This window comes from Neomonachus schauinslandi, chromosome 9, assembly GCF_002201575.2.
Source record: "Neomonachus schauinslandi chromosome 9, ASM220157v2, whole genome shotgun sequence".
Lineage (NCBI taxonomy): Eukaryota > Metazoa > Chordata > Mammalia > Carnivora > Phocidae > Neomonachus > Neomonachus schauinslandi.
The window spans coordinates 137311522-137331669 of record NC_058411.1 but is presented as its reverse complement, the minus strand read 5'-3'; the positions used below and the strand labels follow the sequence as shown (position 1 = coordinate 137331669).

The window sequence follows — 20148 nt, the reverse complement described above, 5'->3', positions numbered from 1 at the left end:
CAACTAATAAGGCATGTGGAGCTTTAAGGATAAAGTAGACAGTAAGAGATGCGATTGCATAAGCTGACTTGTTAAGTGGGTCACAATATCACCTTTTCAGACTCTCTCTCTTATTTGTACTGAATGAAAGTGATTGGCTTGATGTCTAGCACAGAATAAGTCAATGGTGGAGGGGGCAACCCCAGGAGGGGCTGAAAGAAGCCACAGGAAGACACAGAATGGCAGGTTACTGGAAAAAACTCCCACCAGGACCTTGGAACTTCAAGCTTCTAATTCCTTATATAAACCATTTTCACATACTATTGCAATCTGTTTTCCCAACGAGCCTAGGAAGTGGGAAAGAATTGTATTACTATCATTATTCCTGTTTTGCAGATGAGAAAACAGAGGCTAAAATATGAAGAAAAGAGAAACCAACTATGCTGCTGAGATTATAACCTGTAAAAATCCCTCTGGAAAACAGTTTGGCAATATATGTAAAATTCCTTAAACTGAGCACATCTTTTTCTTTTTTTTTTTCTTTTTAAAGATTTTATTTATTTAACAGAAAGAGACATAGCGAGAGCAGGAACACAAGCAGGGGGAAGGGAGAGGGAGAAGCAGGCTTCCCGCAGAGCGGGAAGCCCGATGTGGGACTCGATCCCAGGACCCTGGGATCATGACCTGAGCCGAAGGCAGACGCTTAACAACTGAGCCACCCAGGCGCCCGAGCACATCTTTTTCTATAGCAAACATGTTAACAAGAATTTACTCTAGGAAGCAATCAGATCTATCTATGCATCCACCACAGCAATGGTTATAATTACAAAGAGGTAAAAATGGAAAAAAAAATACCCAATAAAATAGGAAACTGGTTAAATATGTTATGATGCCTTATACAATGAAATGGCATTAAATTTATCAGCGGAATTTTTTACACGATATGTTTCTAACTGAAATTTTCAAGTTGCCCACCAGTTTGTATAAGTATCAATCAATTTTGTTAAATAATAAACATGTATGCACAAAAAAGACTGGGGGGAAAAGAAGTCCTTAAAAAAACAAAAGTCCAAGGGGGCTAGTGACAGCCCTTCCTAGAACATGGGGGATGGAAACCGAAGAGGGCAGATACACAAGAAAACCTTCTCTTTGGGTTCTTGTCCTTAGTCTGTAGCCACAACCCCCAGCCCCAGGATCCTTCATCTAAGTGGACTTATCTGATGCTTGATGACAACAGTGGTACTAACTCAGGTTACTCGTGCTAAAGGGCATCACAGGAGCGCTGCCTGTTTCAATTTACACTGGAGGAAACCAAGGGCCAGGAGGGCGGTCATTTGGTCCAGGTTTCTGTGGCTAGTTTAGAAGTAGAAGACCTGGGTTTCCATTCTAGTCCAAATTTCAATTCAAGGCTTTTTCTCTACACCACTGCTGCCAACAGCCTTTAGGAAATTTGAATGGTTGACAGAATTCTGCAGCTGTTAAAAATCAACTGTTAGAACATACACAGCATTGTGGGCAAATGTCCATGGCATAAAGCCCGCCACCCAACACTATATAGACCCCTGATTTGGGCGGGTGAGGGGGAGTCTGCAGAAGAAAAAGACCCAAAGGGATGATCACCTAAGTAATAATGGGATACATCTCTGAGTAGGAGAATTATAGATGCTTTTCATGTGCTTTATTTTTCAGTTTTAGAAAATGAATACACATTAAATTTTTAATTCAGAAAAAAGTGGAGATTTGTAGCATCATCTAGATGTTCTCATAATTTCTGAACCAAGCTTTAGTCCGCCTGTTCCACTGAAAGCAAACATTTCTTGAGAACAAAAAAAGTGAATCACTAGGTAAATATTGATCTGTTGCTAAGTGAACAAGAGAAACATCATCCCATTGTAAGCAAAGTTTTCCTCCAGACATTAAAAGATGCATTTCTAATGTATCTTTGGATAGATAGATGATCATAAAACAGATTCAAAAACTAACTTTAATGCAGAAAGGGAGGAAGAAAAAACTTTATTCTCATAACATGTTTTCAATCTTCACCTTTCATCGGCTTTTTTTTCTATACCAGAACAGCAGGGGGATATGCTCTGATTCCACACATAAGTCATAATAACCGGCTGCCTTCAGTCAGGGTTATTGAGTAACACCATTAGCTTGCAGTAAATCAGTTAACTGAACTTTCTAGGCCAGAAAATTGTTTGTGAAGGCTGCAGACAGGCTTCCTCTAGGAAAAAAAATCTTCAAAGTCTCAGGAGAAGCACTTTTACCCATAACAGACATGTTTCCTGCCCTCAGCTTCAGATATATGGGAGGCTGTTTCAGAAATGTGACACAGAGAAAGAACATCAAGGACAGTGGCTTCCGACAGAGTGATTAAAATAGAAAGAGGGTCACGTGGGAATTAGAAGGCCACTATGGGGCCAGTCCTGCTAAAGACTCTCATCTCGGGCTGACCCTTTACTGCTCTCTGCTCACTTCTCTCCTCTGTACCCTGAGAAGTCAGTCCACCTCCCCATGGATAAGAGGGGGACCAGTGGTTTTAGTCATCCTCTCTGCTCCTGGGAAGTTTCCTCAAAATGAGAGGAAAAATCAGTACAACTTCAAAAGTCATTAAGAAGATTAAATGCATAATATCTACGAGAGATACGAAACAAATTTAAAATGCAGGAACAAGGACAAAAGAGGGTAACATGAAAATACTCTGCTGAGAAGCTACATGAGTGGAGGATATAGTTATTCCTAAAATTAGAACCTAAATAAAAAATAAAAGGTTAGTTGGGGCATCTGGGTGGCTCAGTTGGTTGAACATCCAACTCTTGATCTCAGCTCAGGTCTTGAGCTCAGGGTCGTGAGTTTGAGCCCCGTGTTGGGCTCCAGCGTGGAGGCTACTTAAATAAATAAATAAAATAAGAGGTTAGTTAAAAGATGGAGGGGAAAAAGTGAATCCTTTTGTCCTTTGATCATTTGTCATGTTCAAGTAAGAGAGCTTGGATGTTTAGAATTTAGCTGTTTAAGTAATGTTCCAACATGCTCAGAGGAGGCTGGTCCTCTTCTCAAAGGGATGGGTCTTGGAAGGGAACAGTTTCTAGGCAACTTGTCCCTTTGCAACTACCCTCAAACCATAGCTAAGTAACTAAGGCTGATCTCTACCCTTCCCTAATTTGGGTTTCACCAGGAGGGAGCAGGTGACTGGTTAACGACAGGGGTGGTGCAGTGGTGGACACCGCCACGAGGTTCAAGGAGATCTGTGGCCAGGGACACACTTCCACACCAGGAGAGTGGGTGCGGCCATCTCAAGAGAGTCACGTGGCGCCATACCAGCATCTTAGGCTCAGGGAGAGAGTGTGCCAGGGAGGAAAAAGAGCAAAGAGAACTGTTGGATTTAATGTTTCTGAGTTGTTTTTTAAAAGGAAAACATGAAAAGAGGTAAAAAACCTGCCATAATCAACTTTTTTTTTACTTTGAACAATTAGTATGGGATCAACCATCCATGATGTTTTTCCTGAGCCCGGACATTAGCGGCTTTTCCGTGACTTCCCCTAGCTACTCAGGAACCCATGCTGGGTAGAACTTTGCACTCATCTATGTTATTAACTTACATATTGACCCAATACTTTCACTTTTTTCTTTAAAAATGAGATAGCCCAGGAACTTGGGTCTAGCTGGGTCCCACTCAATATGAGAATAGGTGCAAATGTCACTTGCCAGTCAGGACTAGTGAATTCTCTAAATGAAGTAATGAAGAAAAATGCCAGCCGAAGTGGAAAGCACACAGATTCTGTGCACCCTATTAGATGAGGAGCTTTTTCAGTGCATACCCTGCTGAATAAGAACGCCTGGTCTAATGCCCGGTTGTGGGGCTACTCTATCCACACGGTGATATAAAGCGCCCCCCCCCAGGAGGGGCAGTTCCAAAGTCAACATGACGACACTTATCCCATACGCAGCACTCCCCACAAGTATCAGGCAACGTGACTGACTTATGAGTCACTCTCGACTTCACAATAACTTCCGGGTCCTGATATCACTCTTAAAAGTAAGAAAACTCCACACAACACCCTAAACACCCAAAGCCCATGATGGCAGCTCTTTGGCCTTGGCTAAGAGCACATAAAAATCAACTAGACAATCGCACAAGACAAAGCAAGAACCCAACCTCTCATATGCATCTGCTGCCCACTTGTCCACTCTGAGAAGAGAACCATTTACCCAATGTCACCAACCCCCTAGAGGGGATGAAAAGTTATATCAGGAGAGGGGGAACGCCCCTATTACTGTCCACTGAGTATGAGAAACTCCACTGAGTTTAGTCCTCATGCTGAGCGGACACCGTTTAGTAAGACAGTTCTAGAAGCAGCTGCCATCTTAAGGCATGCCTGGCAGAACGGCATCTGCCGTTCAGAACGGCGTTTGAAGAGGCACAAACAGTGCAGGAGCCATAATCAGCAAGGTGGAAGGAATTCAGACCCAGGAGAGCAGGGAATGCTTCATGCCCCAGGCTTGGCCTGAGCCCTGAGGGAAGACAGATTTACTCGGAGGACATCAACAGGGACACAGTGTGTGGAGATTCTCTGCACACTGCACCGGCCAAACAGACCAGCGGGTGGGCATACGGTGGGTGTGGGGTCTACTCACTCTTTGGTCAGAAGAGGACAGGACTTGAGCAGAAAGCGCGAGAGCCCCGAGTCCTGGAAGTAGAGGTCAGGCGGCGCTGTGGGGCTCTTCAGATTCAAACAGCGGACGATCACGTACAACACGGCAGCCACAGCAGCCAGCTTTACCCCGTCAAACACGGCCGGGAGCTCGGGGGTCTCTAGCATGGCATTCATCTTGATCTGGGGAGCAGAAGCACACAGCTAGGGTTAGAAGCACACTGAGGAGGGGCGGAGCCCACCACACTAAGAGGCAAAGCCGATGACAAGTCACAATCTGGGTATGTTCATAGGGCCACCTAGGGCGATGGCCATCAGTGTCTTCAGGCCACCAGTGGCCTGGCAACAACCCAAATCACAAACAGGCTTGTGCACTGATAAACTGGGTCAGGTTTTGTTTTGTTTTAAATCGAATGAGCTCTTCTAAGGGAAGCAAATTAGAAAATGTTGAGAATAGCATCCTTTGGGGAGCGGGAGAAAGAAGTCCCGCCAGAGGCTCAAGCTGGACTAGAGGTGGCCCACGGATTTCCGTGGGCTGGCAGCCTTGAGTGGTTCTGCACCAGGTGTTTGTGAAGCACCATGTTTACAGCCCGGGACAGAAATGTGGGAGGGACCGCTACTGTCCACAGGTGTGACGGTACTGCTCACCGACCCCCCCGGTCCCCCCACTGCCAGAGGAGGAGGAAACAAAGCAAGCTGGGTCTGACTCGGCCATCTGCTCCTGGTTTGGCGGGGGGAGGGGGCAGCCCCGGTGCTGGAGTCAAGTTCACACTCGGCCCCGGAGCGGGGCAGCGATCCTTGAGCCTAGGTTTCAGGCAGTGTGAAATGGAACCGGGCAATTTCTTTCCCCACTGAAGGTATCTGACGATAGCCATTAGTCCAAAATCCAGACCAAAATTAAAAATTGGGAGTGCAGAAAACGTGTATGCAGGTCTGGCTTTGCCCGGAGCTCTCCTGATATTTTGTTTTGAGGTGGCTTTACCTTATACACAACACACACACACACACACACACACACACACACACACACACACACACCTTCCAAACATCAACAACAACAAAAGTAACAGCAACAAAAATCCAGTTTTTTCCTTGCTGCTCAGGAGAAAAGCAGAACATTAGGTGTTACCTTAAAAATCAGGAAAACCACGAGCTTAACAAAAAGGAGAAAATGGTAACTCACAGCCAAGGTAGCTATGGCAACAGCTTCTCTGGAATGGTGTCAAGTAGCCTCTGCTAAAAACAGTCAGCACGAGAACTCTGGTGGCCCACAATGCAGCCAGAATGGGCAAGACAAAACAACCTCCCGAAAACGTGTGCGGGGCATGACCGAGTGAACTCTCTACAGATCTGCAGGGAGGCCAAAGGGGTCCGAGAAACCCTTCCCTGAGGTCAAGGTGACGTTGGCAAATACAGGACTGAACACACTGCCGATGACCTCTGACAGAGGTCCCAATTCAGTGAGGAAAGGCAATGAAAGATCAGGGCTCAACTAGCCTTCCACCATGGGGGCAAGAAAATAATTTTAAAATATGGATCTTACATGATTTTGACTCAAAATACACTTTCAACTGTATCAACCTTTGAACCTTTATGATCCGAAAGTTGCCTTAAAACCTAACTTCTGGAGAAGTGTCACCTCGCTCCTGGGGCCACGTCCCCGAAAGGCTGGCTATTTATAAACCCTTCAAACAGGATTCTTCACTTGGGGTCTGTGGGTTCCCTACAGGATTCCAGGGTCCAGGAACCCCCTGCAATTAGATGTAAAGGTTTGTGTGTATGTGGTTTTCTGTGGCAAGGATCTGCAGATTTCAAGATTTATTTATTTGAGAGAGAGAGCACATGAGAGCATGTGCTCTGGGGAGGGGCAGAGGAAGAGAGAGAATCTCAAGCAGACTCCTCGCTGAGCACAGAGCCCGACGCAGGGCTCGATCTCACGACCCTGAGATCGACGATCTGCAGATTTGATCAGGTTCTCCAAGGGGCGTGTGGCCTAAAAACGTACACAGCTCCCAAAGTGCTCCACAGGTTTCCCCTGCAGCTCTGGTCCCCCACCTCTCGGGTGCCCTGCCACCTAAGCCAGTCAAACCGGCAGCAGACAAACACCCAGAACGCTGCTGTTCATTAATATGATTTTTCAAGGCCCCAAACAAGGTCCAGCAGGAGTTCCAAAGTCTCTCTGACACGAAGCTGGTAACACACTCTTTCCCGTCCCCTTTGTTGGAAAGACAACCGAGAAAAGCAGCAGGTGGTTTTACAGGTTTCCTTGTTGGTCAAGAATTGAAATTTTATGGAATTAAAAGATGAAGTCCCTCCCGCCATCCCCACTTCCTCTCATTACTTCCTAACATAAGGGGAAGTGAAGAGGAGAAACAAAAAAAAGTCTGGGCCATACATACCTATGTCCCTTCTTCCTCTCTACTGCAAATATTGACTGTCCTTGAAGAGTTGTACAGCTGGGCCACTCGGGTCAGATCTCCTATTCAAATTAACCTAAAAGCTGAAAAGATTGGATGGTCACGTTCCATTGGATGAGAAAGAAGCAATTTAATTAAACTAACAGTACGGTCTAAGTCGCTCTTCATTTCAAGTCTTTGGGGAGAGAGACCATTTCTTTTGTTAATATGAGTGCCACACTCTTGGCCGCTTGGCCATCTGAACAAACCTGCTTGGGGACGTCTTTGTGGAGCCCCAAACTGACAGGCTCTTTGGTTTCCAGGACAAGTTATCTGCTGCCTTCAGAACTCTGGCTAAAGCAAACCCATACGGCTTTCACGCTTTATCTTAGAAAGTCATCTTCACCAACGTCTGAGTGTTATCATCTGGGCGACCGAGGAGATCACTTATTAGCAAGGCCTGAGGTCAAGACAGCAGTGGGTTGATGCATCCCTTGTCTCCCAAACACCGAGCAGTGACAAGTGAAATGTGAGCTGAGAGAGAGAAGCCTGTGAGCATGGATGGGCTTGGAAGCCCAGCACCAGGAGCAGAAGAATGCTGAAGGCACAGAGTGGGAAGTCACACTGCCTGCCAGGGGTCTGGGTCAGGGCTGGGGGCCGGGCGCTGGGGGTGCCAGGAGCTAAAAGTGCTCTCTGTGAGTGGGGACCCAGAGCCGGGCCCACTGTCCTGTAAGTGCATGGCCTCCAAAGCAGAAAACAGAAAGGGGTGGGGGTGGAGGGGACAGCTGGTATTTATATAGCGCTACCTATGTGCACCAAGCCCTGTCTGTGCTACTTTACCTCTGCCATCCTTACTGCACCCTGTGGAGTCGGTACTGGTCTTATCCCCATTTCACAGACGAGGAAACTGAGGCATAGGAAATTTGAGTGACTTGCCCAAGGCCACCCATCTAGTAGGTAGAGAAACCAGGATTCCTATCTGGCTCCGGAAGCCCTCCTCTTCACCACCATGCTGTGCTATTTGTAAGGAGGAAAAGTAAAGAGAGAGAGAGAGAGAGAGACAAAAGCAGGCAAGAAAGAAAACCGAAGGGACAGAAGAGACAGAGGAGACACCAGCGGCTTGCCCAAAGTCACAAAGCGGTGAGAGCGGAGCTGGGATCCGAGCCCAGGGTTCTCTGATTCCATCACATCAAAATGACTTCAAAAGGAAATGAAAGCCACTTGAAAGGGAGACTCAATTAACCTTCAGAGGAGTCTTGCTCAACCTCAAATTTTTATTATTTCTTCATATTCTGAGACAAATTAGCCACAGAGGACCAGGCTTTGTTGAGGTGAGGAACAAAGAGCAAAGTCTCCAGCCACATCACAAGGCACTTGACCTTTCCCGGGCTCGGCTGCCAACTGGAAAACAAGGATGGAACAGACCAAAGATCTTAAATCAGCAGCCCATGGGATTGCATTGTGTTTGACTAGCATTTTAAAAAATTAAGTTCATTAGCCACCAAGTTATAAACACCAGGGGACTTCAGATAAAAATCTGAATTTCTGGTTTCTCTTGGAAAAAAAAAAATACAAGATTTGGCAACACTGAGCTTGTGTTCTCACTTGAGAACAAGATATGGAGCTGAAAGGCAGCTGCCCCCTCCAGACAGGGCCTGCGATCTCTGTGCTGCCACAGTCCCCACCACTCCCTATCGTGGCCCCCAACACTGGACCCCCCCCCCCCCCCCCCCTAATCATTCATGGTGCTGGGGGGGGTCCTGTGGCCATCCGAATACGGGACCCTTGGAGAAACCTGTGTTAAGATCCCTCTGGCCCTGGATAAGTCTGTGCTGACTGAATATTCAAAACACACTAATCAGTATATGTATAAATAATAAATTCACAGAAAAAATTATAGAAAGACAGAGTGGTACATAAGATGTGATGTGTTTTGTTGTTATTCACATGGATGTTTATCTATCTTGACTTTCTCCACAAACTATTTGAGGAGGTTTCAACAAAATGCTGACTGGAAATGCATGTAGAACAACCCAGAAATGTGGCAGATGGCTGACTGCTTCCCAAAAGTCTCTCCTTCTCCCTAGTAACAGAGACCTGTAAAATGAGCCTGCCTCACTGGAAAAAACTGTAGATCCCAGCTGCCCTTGCAGGTAGGTGAGTCCATGTGACTAAATTCTAACCAATTCTGAAGGTGCTGGTCTGATTTCTCTGAAGCCTCCTTAAAAGGCAGGAGGTTAACTCTTCTTCCACCCTTTTCCCTTCATGTATCCCAGGAATGCAGACGATGTGACTGCAACCCCAGCAGCCATCTTGGGCCATGAAGTGACCTTAAGGTTGCTCTAGGAGCCACATTAAGAGGATGGCAGAGTAGAAAGACAGAAGCCTGGGGTCCCTGATGATTTCATGGGGCCACCATGTCAGACCTAGACTGCCTACCTCCGGGTTTCTTTTATGGGAGAGAAAATCCCTCGCATGTTTAAGCCATTGTTACTTCTAGACTTTTCTAGTCTGCAATTTTTTAAAAAGATATTATTTATTTATTTATTTGAGAGAGAGAGAGAGAGCGTGCAAGTGGGGAGAGGAGCAGAGGAAGAGGGACAAGCAGACTCTACGCTGAGTGTGGAGCCCAATGTGGGGCTTGACCCCCAGATCACAACCCAAACTGAAACCAAGAGATGGATGCTTAACTGACTGAGCCACCCAGGCGCCCCTAGTCTGCAATTTCTAAAAACACAGAAGGAAATACTATATACCAAATCTTTCTGGATGCTACAATCACTGGGTCATTAGAGTATAGGTAATTTTTCTTTTTTTCTCTTTTCCAAAATCCATAATAATAATATCGTTCTCAGAAAAAAGCCTTAAGATAGCAACTAATAAAATCTAAGAAGGGGGGGTGCCTGGGTGGCTCAGTCGGTTAAGTGGCTGCCTTTGGCTCAGGTCATGATCCCAGGGTCCTGGGATTGAGCCCCGCATCAGGCTCCCTGCTCAGGGGGGAGCCTGCTACTCCCTCTGCATGCTGCTCCCCCTGCTTGTGCTCTCTCTCTCTGTCAAATAAAAAAATAAAATCTTAAAAAAAAAATCTAAGAAGGTATTACGAACATCGACAAGAAAAACACCTCTGTCAACACACACAACAATTACGGATGTGAGTAAGCCTAGAACGGACCTGAACTTTCTGACTACAAGAGCAAAGAGGGGAAACCCAGTCAAACCCCTGGTTCTCCAAAGTGGAAAGAAAGGTACTGTGATTGTGTTCTTATCCCACAAAGCAAGACAGATAAGAAGGGGAAGCAGTGATTCTGACACAGAATCACTAAGAAAACAAAAACAAAAACCTTTGTGGGACTTTATATAAGGGGACCTTGAGTGACGTGATAGGCAATGTCCTCCTACAACGTTTTTTAACAGCAAATGCAGTAGAAAATTAATTTCCTCAACCCTCAAAAAACACCAAGAGTTTTGAATGGAATTCAGTTCAGTGAAGGCAATCCTATGAGAGATTTGTAATTATTATGGTCCAAAGATGCACCCTTGATCCAAGGCTTGAACCAGAAGTCCCAAGAAGCAGGGCAGTTCTACCGCATGTCCCCAGGGCTACCTCCCTTGAACTTCAGTGGCTCAAGGACCCGGCAACCTACCGTGTGCCTAGCACTACGCTAAACATTGCATTGGACCACAATGAAGTCGAATTCTCATTTCACCTAGGGAGAAAAGAAGTTAACCTTTTTAAAAATTTTTATTTTAATTTCAGTATAGTTAACATACAGTGTAATATTAGTTTCAGGTATACAATATAGTGATTCAACACTTCCATACAACACCTGGTGCTCATCACGACAAGTGCACTCCTTCGTCCCCATCCCCTATTTCACCCATCCAGCCGCCCACCTCCCTGCTGGTCACCATCAGTGTGGTCTCTACAGTTAAGAGTCTGTTTCTTGGTTTGTCTCTCTCTTTTTTTTCTCCTTTGTTCATTTGTTTTGTTTCTTAAATTCCACATGAGCGAAGTCATATGGTATTTGTGTTTCTCTGACTGACCTTTCGCTTAGCATAATACTCTCTAGCTCCCTCCATGTTGTTGCAAGTGGCCAGAGTTCATTCTTTTTGATGGCTGAGTAATATTTCATTGTGTGTGTGTGTGTGTGTGTGTGTGCATATGTATACCACATGTTCTTTATCCATTCATCTACTGGTGGACATTTGGGCTGTTTCCGTATCTTGGCTATTGTAAATAATGCTGCAGTAAACAAAGGGGTGCATGTGTCCCTTTGAATTAGTATTTTTGTATTTTGGGGGTAAATACTCAGTAGTGTGATTACTGGATCGTAGGGTAGTTCCATTTTTAACTTTTTGTGGAACCTCCATACTGTTTTCCATAGTGGCTCCACCAGTTTGCATTCCCACCAACAGTGCATGAGGGTTTGAAAAGAAGTTTATCTTAAGGCTCTCTATACTTCAGAAACTTGGGGACAAGAATATATTCGTCTAGGAAAAAATTAAGCAGGGAAAGACTCATGGAGCAGCTAGATTTACAACTGGGACTTGAGTATAGGATTTAGAAGAAGCATGTGTAAGTGTGAAAGAGAGTGTGTGCATGTGCACTTACAGTTTATATCAATTATATATAAATACATATTTAATACACATATTAAATCCATATATATACGTGTGTGTGTGCGTGTGCGTGCATGTATAAAACCAGGCATTAATGAATTGGCAATTTCAGAACAAAACCCTTGACATCCATTTTAATTTATCTTGCAGTATTTGATTTTATGGGGTTCTCTCTTCCCAGGTTTGACCTGCCACAAAATATTAATATTCTGAACTTGTTCCAGACATAACAAAGTAAGCTGCCATTGTACTATTTCATATGCCCCCTCTCCCTTTTCTGGGCAGGCAAAAGCCGGTTAATAGGAACATCAGGCAGCCCAGGTGGGGAAAAGAAGGCACACAGAACAGCAGGGGGGCTGGGTGTGTGCAAGACAGAAAGGAAGCATTGCCCCACCCCCACCCCACCCCCACCTCCTCGAAAGGAAGACCTAGGGCTGGGCTCACTGCGCACCAGAGAGCCACACCTCCCCTTCTCCCACCGGTCATTTTATGAGTGCATTTACTCATAAAATGCTGTAATTGATAGTTAAAATTCTGTCGGCTGTACATTAACGGGGCAACCTAAGGTGCAAAGGGCCACAAAATGCCCACCCCTGTAGGAACTTTCAGTAGTGCCTAGGTCTCTATCTAGGATGTGCTTGACTAGTCTTTCCACCAGTGCGAGGGCCCAGGCTTCTCACTGCTCTCCCATGGCTAAGGGTGTTATTTTGAGATGGACACACAGATGCAGGGAGAGATGGGGCCCCTGGGCTGGGAGAAGCTCCAGCCTTGGGGTTCTAAGACCTGGGTCCTAGCGTCCGCTCTGCTCCTTCCTAGCCAGTGACCTTGAATAAGTCACTTAACCCTAAGGACCTCAACCATAAAACGAGAGGATTAGGTTAGAAGCAGATGATGCCAAAGGTCTCCTACGGCTTGAAATTTCTGAGATTCTAGGGATAGAATTGCAGTCCTTGGCTAAATAGCACAGGAAAATCTCTCTGTGCTCTGTAATAAGAGACAGCCCCCGCCTCCCAGCTTACTCTGTGGACCATTAACAACAAAACTCCCAAGAACGACACCCCTCATGATCTTTGTTCTTCCTTCAAGTAAGTTAAACAGTTATACATTTTCAGCCGTGCCATTTATGCCCATGATTCTGTCATATTCCTTCCACCTGCATGGGTGAGTGATGATTTCAGCCTCAGAATATTAATGTTCACTGACGATACAAAACTTACAGTGAGGAAAGAAAGAAAAAACCAAGCAGAGTCCTCAAACATGGAAAATTCATTACATGGTGTGTGGGATGCATAGTGTCCCCGCCCCCCAAAATTCACGTCTGTCTGGGACCTGTGAATGTGACCTCCTTTGGAAATCAGTCCTTGGCAGATGTAATTAAGTTAAGACGGGGTCACACTGTTTAGAGTCGGCCCTAACCCCAGGACTGGTGTCCTTGTAAGGGCTGGGAAGTTTAGACACGGAGACACAGACATGCAGGGAAAACCTTTTAAAGGTGGAAGTGGAGACTGGAGCGGAGCATCACCGAGACAAGGAATGCCAAGCACTGCCAGCAACCAAGAGAAATTAGGAACAAAAGCCCGGAACAGACTGTCCCTCCGAGCCCTCGGGAAGGAACCCACTTGACGATACCTTGATTTCAGGCTTGCTCAGAACTGTGAGAGAATATGCCCCAATTACCTCTCATGACTCAGTAATTTCCCACCTCTGTCCTTCCAGGCTGAAGAGACCCTCTGACACGTCCTCTTGAAAGGTTCCTTGTTACCCAGACAAGCTCCAGCCAATTCAGACCCAAAGCAGCTAACTGACAATGAACAGTCACAGGTTACTTATTAACACAATACAAATGGGATTTTGTGCACAAATATTTATTGGCTTGGCTTCTTTGCCTCTGTGATTTAGCTGTCAGACCACCCTTTTCCTCTCCTAGTACCAGTGACTTATGGAAACCCTGAGACAGAGACATCTGGGGAGGGGGTGTCTCCCTCCCTTGCAACCCAAGAGGACCTGACGAATAAGCTCCGGTACTTCTGTGGGTCCCACGGTAAAGGAAGGAAAACCTCGTAAGGAAAACCAAACCGAACCAAACTCCTAAAGAATTTCTCTCTTCCTATTCCACTTTGGTGTGGATGGGGATTTCATTTAGGTCCAGGCCCTGCACTGAGTTGGCCCAGTATCAGATCCTGGCCCCACCAGTTAACGGAGCTTGTCCTTGGGCCTCATCCGAATGTGTTGATACAGAGATGGGATTTTATAACACTCCTCAGATACGGTAAGTGCCCCCAAATATTAGCTGCACCATCACCACTACTAAGCTCTCCTCCAGTTTTCCTTAGTAAACTCCCCCATCTGGCAGAAGTTACCCCAAAAGATATTCTTTCCTACCTGACACAGAGGCACTGTGAGGGGTTACTGCACCAAAAAGTAACTGGCTGGCTGACTGGGTGGGCCTCCTCTAACAAGTCTGCAATTACCCCCAGGACACACTCTTCTTGATTCCTCTACCGGGGAACCATGTTGAACTTCGTGAATCACTGGATAGTAAGTGTTCTTCACCAAGTTGTGTTAACAGTTCCAAGACGTGTTCTTGTTTCTGTGCTAAAAGGGGTTCCAGCTGTGCACAGCCCGGAGCCGTCTCTCTAATGCCGGGGGGGGGGGTCCTCCTTTCCCACCGAAGGGCTGTCCCCTCACCCCCACCCCCTTCCTGTAGGTAAAACTACTCTTTTTTTTTAAACAGGTAAACCTACTCTTGCCTGGCTTGGATCTGCTGACACACCTCTTCAGTGCCCTGAAATAAGACCCTAGGCCAGCACTGGAAGCCTCGGACAGGCTCCGCTCCTCACAATGGCCCCGTGAGTAGTGTCAGGAGAAGGACAGCGGAAGGCCACAGCACACTGCTGACGAAAACCTCATGTCACCCCAATCCGTTAGCTTTGTTGGTGGCAGCTTAGGAAAAAAACGCCGTCGACCCTAGATGGAGGCAATGTGATATCTTTGAGGAGAAAGCCGGGAGGAAGAGGGCCAGTCTCTCCCCCACTTTACCTGCCATTTCCCTAAAGAAGTCACAGCAGTTAGAGAAGAGAAAAAATAAATAAATAAATAAAAATGAAAAGCAACTCCCTAGCAGGAGAGAAACAAGCGCAGAGCAGATGCTAGGAGAAAGCCCAGCCATGCCCTCACGGCCACGGGGCCGGGACGAGTCAGAGGCAGGGCCGGAAGGCGCCAAGGGACATCCCAGGCTACCCAGAACCGTGCCCTTCCGACGGCTGGGCTGCCTCAGGCCCTGTTCTCGCTCACAGTGAGCTTTCAGTGCCCCGGGTGAGCCCCTCTGCCGGCAGCTCACAGAACCATCTCGGCATGTGCAGGCTGTGCCAGGCCTCCCTGTTCTCCCCAGGAGGGTTCTGTTGGAGGAGTCCCCAGGGTGACCGCCTCAAGCCTGAAGTGATGGAGGGCCCTGGCAATGACGGGGCCAATCCTGTTTCCAACAGACGCCACGAGAAGTTTATTTATTTCTGAATATCGAGCACTGCGGACCTCGACTAGATCTCCTTCAGCAAGTCAGACTGGGTGGCCACCAGCACACAGTGATGGCACCAGGGAAGTCGCCGAGGGGAGGGAGACGAGAAGGCCCCTTGGTGATCTAGCACAGCAGCTCTTACAAATCAGGTGCTACAAAACGAAGGGACTGTCCGAAGTCACACACAATTTGGTACAGAGAAGGGGAGGAATCTACAGATAATTAAATACATGTATGCTCACTTTGTTCTCAGTTGTGGCCACAATTCAGGCCTTGAGATCACCTCTTCGTGTGTTAGCTGTTTAATTTAACCATAGTCTTCCACAAAATCATAGGGTCGCATACTCAACCTGCTGAAATTTCAGAAAATGTCCTCCAAGTTCCTAGTAAGAGCAAAGTTACCCTATGCGAGCAAATGTAAACCTCACATTTAAATGTCAGGAATGGCTACTAACCCACGAGTTTTCCCAAAAGAAAATCACTAACCTAAAAATAGCTGGAGATTGAGTCACAGTTAAGCACGCACATTTAACTGAGCACTTTTACAGGCCCTGACTCAGACACAGAAAGGAGGCTGGCCTCTGCCCTTAGCAAGCAGCCCTGCTGGAACTGTGCTGGGCTTCCCACTGGACACAAAGGGGTAAATAAAGCACTTAGGAAAATCACCAGCAAAATTGTTTTCTCTACCACAGAGAAACCATTCAATCCTTACCTGAGAACAAGCAAAAAAATCGTAAGCCGGGTGTTTCCTTTATGGAGAGCCTAGAATTTTCTAAAAGGACAGGCACTTTAATGAAGATATTGGATCACTGTACACATTGTGTTAAAACGCCTATAGTGTAGGGCGCTTGGGTGGCTCGGTGGGTTAAGCGTCTGACTCTAGATCTCAGCTCAGGTCTTGATCTCAGGGTCATGAGTTAAAAAACAAAACAAAACAAAAAACTTACACTCTAAGTAATTTCTGTAATATCAAAAGCAAATCTCAAGTTTGCCAGAACCCAAGAAACCTAAGTGCCCAGTTTCCTGGAATTTTTAAGAGAAGGGTACAATCGAAGAGAAGAGCCTCTCCAGATTTACTGCACAAAAGAAATTTCCTGAGCATGTCCTGGGAATAGTACGGCTCCCGCCCAGTCTTCTAGGTCTGCAAACAAACTACCAGGAGACTGGAGGAAATGGCGGGAGGGCAAGACCCTAGTTCGTGCCTGGCACAGCCCTTGACACTGAAGAGGAAGTTTCACCCAGAGCTAAAACAGGACACTTACAAGCTACCCTCAGAGAGAAAATAAAAGTAACTGGGAATCCCCATTTCTGAGCACTCTGGTTTCCCAAGATCCCCGGGGCCAAAGCAGAGCATGGCTACGTGGCTAAGACACAGAGGGCACACCCCACAATGAAAGCATCACACATGCAGCCCACGGTACCTCTGGCATTGGCCCTTCATCACGCAGTGTCAAGAAGCAGACGTGTGAGAAGACCTGACCAGCAGGTCAAGCCCTCTGCCCCTCCCCAAGGGAGAAAGACTTTGCCCGCTGGGCTAGCTCGCCAGCCCTCCAGCTCCTCTGGGATCTGGGGTTCTCTGATGATGAATTCTGTCAGTTGTGGGGGCAAGAGCTCCTCTCGGGGCTCAGCCACCAGACCCTTCAACCCAGGCCTAGAAAGCAGGAAGGGTTCTGGGCTCTTTGCCCTTCCAAGACCAAGAAGGTTCTGGAGGCAAGGGTACACAATGTGCATGGCATTTTAAGGCATGCTTTACTTATTTCTGTCTTATAAGTACCTCGGACACTGTGAGTAGAAACAGGACCTCATGCCAGCTTAGGGCAGCAGGCTTAAAGGTCACATGGATTCCACGTGACAAATGCCCAGGTCTTAGAAGATAAACTCCACTGGTTAAATGCTAATATGAAGGACGGACTCACACTCAGGCCCGTGGGCTAAAAATGAAAGAAAGGATATTGTGAGATAATCACCACCTGGGGGTACTAAACAAGCCAGCCCCAACCTCCATGGAGGCCCTACCTAGCGTCTGCCATCAGTCCTGCTCTTTCTGGGCACTCAACGGAGCCTCGTCCCCAGCCTCTAGGTCACCACCACCATTCTGGCTCTGAGAAGAGGGAAGGGATCCCATTTGTGTCTCCACACCAGTGGCTTCCAGGGGCATCTGGAGTTATTCTCTCCTCTACACATGCTGTGCTGTGCAACTCTGGGCAGATCACTTGCCCTCTCTGGGGATTTTGGAGTTTACCCTAGGAGCCCATGTGCTATAATCAAACAACAGATTTTAGAATCGGAGGATCTGGGTTTGAGTTCAGATTCTGCCAAATGATTTTGGGCAACCCTGGGTGAATTATCTAAGTTTTATGAAAGTTTGCTTTTTCTTCTATGAAATAGGAGGGGGGGGGGTTTTTACAAACATTACAGGTTATTAAGGGGAAGTAATTAATGAAATTATGTAGGTTAAAAAAAAAGCTTTATGGTTATGAAATACCCACAGATATACTCAAGATAAAGTTTGTAAAGTGCCTTGAGCTTTTTAGAGGAAAGCTGCCTTATTAAATATTTCAAGATGATAAAAATGTTAGTTTTAAAGCAATAGCTAGGGACTTTAAACACATGAAGAGCTGGAATTGGTCCCCCAGGCTGTCCTGAGTTTGGCTTTATCAGATCCTTCACTGATGACACTGAAATAGCTAGAAAAATAAAAATTCAAAAGCTCTAAGACAGAAAGGGTTGATATATCTTGAGGTCTCTGCTAAATAGATTGCTTTCTGAAATAAACAGACAGAAGTGGGTTCACACCCTCAAGTGTTCTGTCTCCTCATTCATCCAACACAAACATCTCACTGTTGTTCCAGGCCTCTCCCAGTCTTGCCTCCTCCTTGGGAAGCAAGCTTTCTCAGCCTTTTTTAAGGCCCAAGGGCAAGTCCCAACTGCTACCCCTTATCCCAGCGGTCTCCCCCTCTGGTTTTTGTCTGTATCAGCCTGTATTTTACCTGTTTCAGCCATGCATCTGCTTGCAGTCCACCTCAGTCTACCTCCACCCAACGCCACAGGAGAAATCTATACAATACTGCGTACCATAAGGCAGGTGTGTCTCAGCCACTAGCTCACTTTATGGAGGTTCCTCCTCCCCTGGGCTTCCCCCATGCACACGTGTCTCCTGAGAGGAGGAACTAGCCACCAGGGAAGATTCTTACATCAGAAATGAGGGAACTGCTTCTCCATAACTGGGAAAGAGAGTGATCCCATTTCTCAAAAATTGATTTACCTGTATAAATTGGAAGCACCCTCATGGATAAAGCAGTGGTTTGTTAAGTAAAGAGGACAGAACTGCCCCCCCCCCCAAAAGTGTGTCAATACCACAGGGCTGAGGAGGATGTTATGCAAATCCACACCCCTCTTCTGACCTTCCACCCTGCACCCCAAGGGTACCAAAGGCATTAGCTTCATTCTAATTGGGAAATAGTACAACTCCATGCATATTTTAAGTACAGAATCCTAAAGTGCCAACTACAAATACTAGAGGAATTCAAACAAAGGAAGCAGAAGGAAGGAGGTGGGCTCAGATAGCTAGGGACCCAGGGGAAGAGATGGGACAGGAGAGAAGGTGAGAAGCAGGGTTGGGGTGCAGACATCAGGCTGGGCTCCCAGGCTGAGCTAGCCAAGGCCCAAGAATGCTGGAGGGTCTGGGTGCATGTGGCAGGAGGTGTGAGAAGCCTTTATTTGTAACCCGATCCATGGGACGTTGGACGAGCGTTGTCATTTGCCATTTGAATATCACTGTAAGCCCTCAATGGCATCCAAATCGTTTTTCTTTTTTAAAATATAGTTAACACAAAATGTTACCATGCAAATAGTTTTGTACGACCTGCTGAACTATACAGGAATCTTCATTTTGGGGGTCCATCCCCTTAAGGCCCTAAAAATCATACCATTTCCCATCTTTGCATTTTGCAAACACCCTTTCATAACTAAAAAATTTCATAACTAGCCTCATCTCTCCATAAAAGTAATGATTCATATTCCTTTTGTCTCCGTTGGGGGTTCTGGTCCATGCCCTTCTAATTCAATCCTCGTGTAAATTCTACACAAGTTTAAACGTAATGGTGTTGGGGCGACTGGGTGGCTCAGTTGGTTAAGCGACTGCCTTCGGCTCGGGTCATGATCCTGGAGTCCCAGGATCGAGTCCCACATCGGGCTCCCTGCTCAGCAGGGAGTCTGCTTCTCCCTCTGACCCTCCTCCCTCTCATGCTCTCTGTCTCTCTCTCATTGTCTCTCTCGCAAATAAATAAAATCTTAAAAAAAAAACGTAATGGTGTTGAGCACGCAGTGGGGCGCTCTGCACATATTTATTAGCTGAGTCTGTGGGAAGGCCTAACGCATCACCATTCTGATTCCTTGAGCAGAATTGTCTCACGAGGAGATTACTACATTAGGCTGAAAGGTACAGGTCTTTGTGAGTACCGGCCACACTACCGTGGAGCAAAAGAAAAAGCTCAATGTGACCTGGGCTGTCAGCAGCTTTTGGATATTTTAAAGAACATTTTGGAGTTCAGGCAAATAACCATCCATCTAAATCAAAGTTTCCCCCTTTCCATCACTCAGAGAAGCTACTGTGTGATACCATATTTCTTTTACCGTTTCCCCTTGTTTGTCTAAAGCATATCTTAGCAGGTCCAAAGAGCTATAAATTAATCTACTTCAAAAACTGCTCACACATAAAGAAAGAGAATTCAAAGCCCAAACAGGCTGTTTTAGGTAGCAGAAGGAAGGAAAGGCACCTAAAGAAGAGGTAGACAGAAAGCTACCCATTGATTGTTGGCAATCAGCTAAATACCGAAATACCACTACAAGACTCAAATTTCTGCTAACTTCCTCCAAAACAACCAATGCAACAAAACTGTCTATGGTATTTTCCAATACACATGAGCTTATGACATAATCCAGAAAATATAAATTTGAATACAATTAATCCTAGGTTAACCTA

At 46.2% G+C, this 20148-nt stretch overlaps 1 protein-coding gene across 3 annotated transcripts in view; it reads right to left on the bottom strand.

Moving 5' to 3' along the window:
* The window catches only part of ABHD2 (abhydrolase domain containing 2, acylglycerol lipase), a 96643-nt gene that overhangs the window by 65416 nt on the left and 11079 nt on the right, over positions 1–20148 (bottom strand). The window contains exons 1-3 of one of the 3 annotated variants that reach the window (XM_021680663.2): positions 18155–18238; positions 7034–7134; positions 4618–4817 (exon numbers count right to left, since the gene is read on the bottom strand). In XM_021680663.2, coding sequence (XP_021536338.1) covers positions 4618–4811 — 194 coding nt within the window. In that variant the 5' untranslated portion in view covers positions 4812–4817; positions 7034–7134; positions 18155–18238. Of the gene's footprint in view, positions 1–4617; positions 5631–7033; positions 7135–18154; positions 18239–20148 lie in introns of those variants that run through there. The other 2 variants (XM_021680662.2, XM_044917803.1) reach the window with 2 other exon arrangements.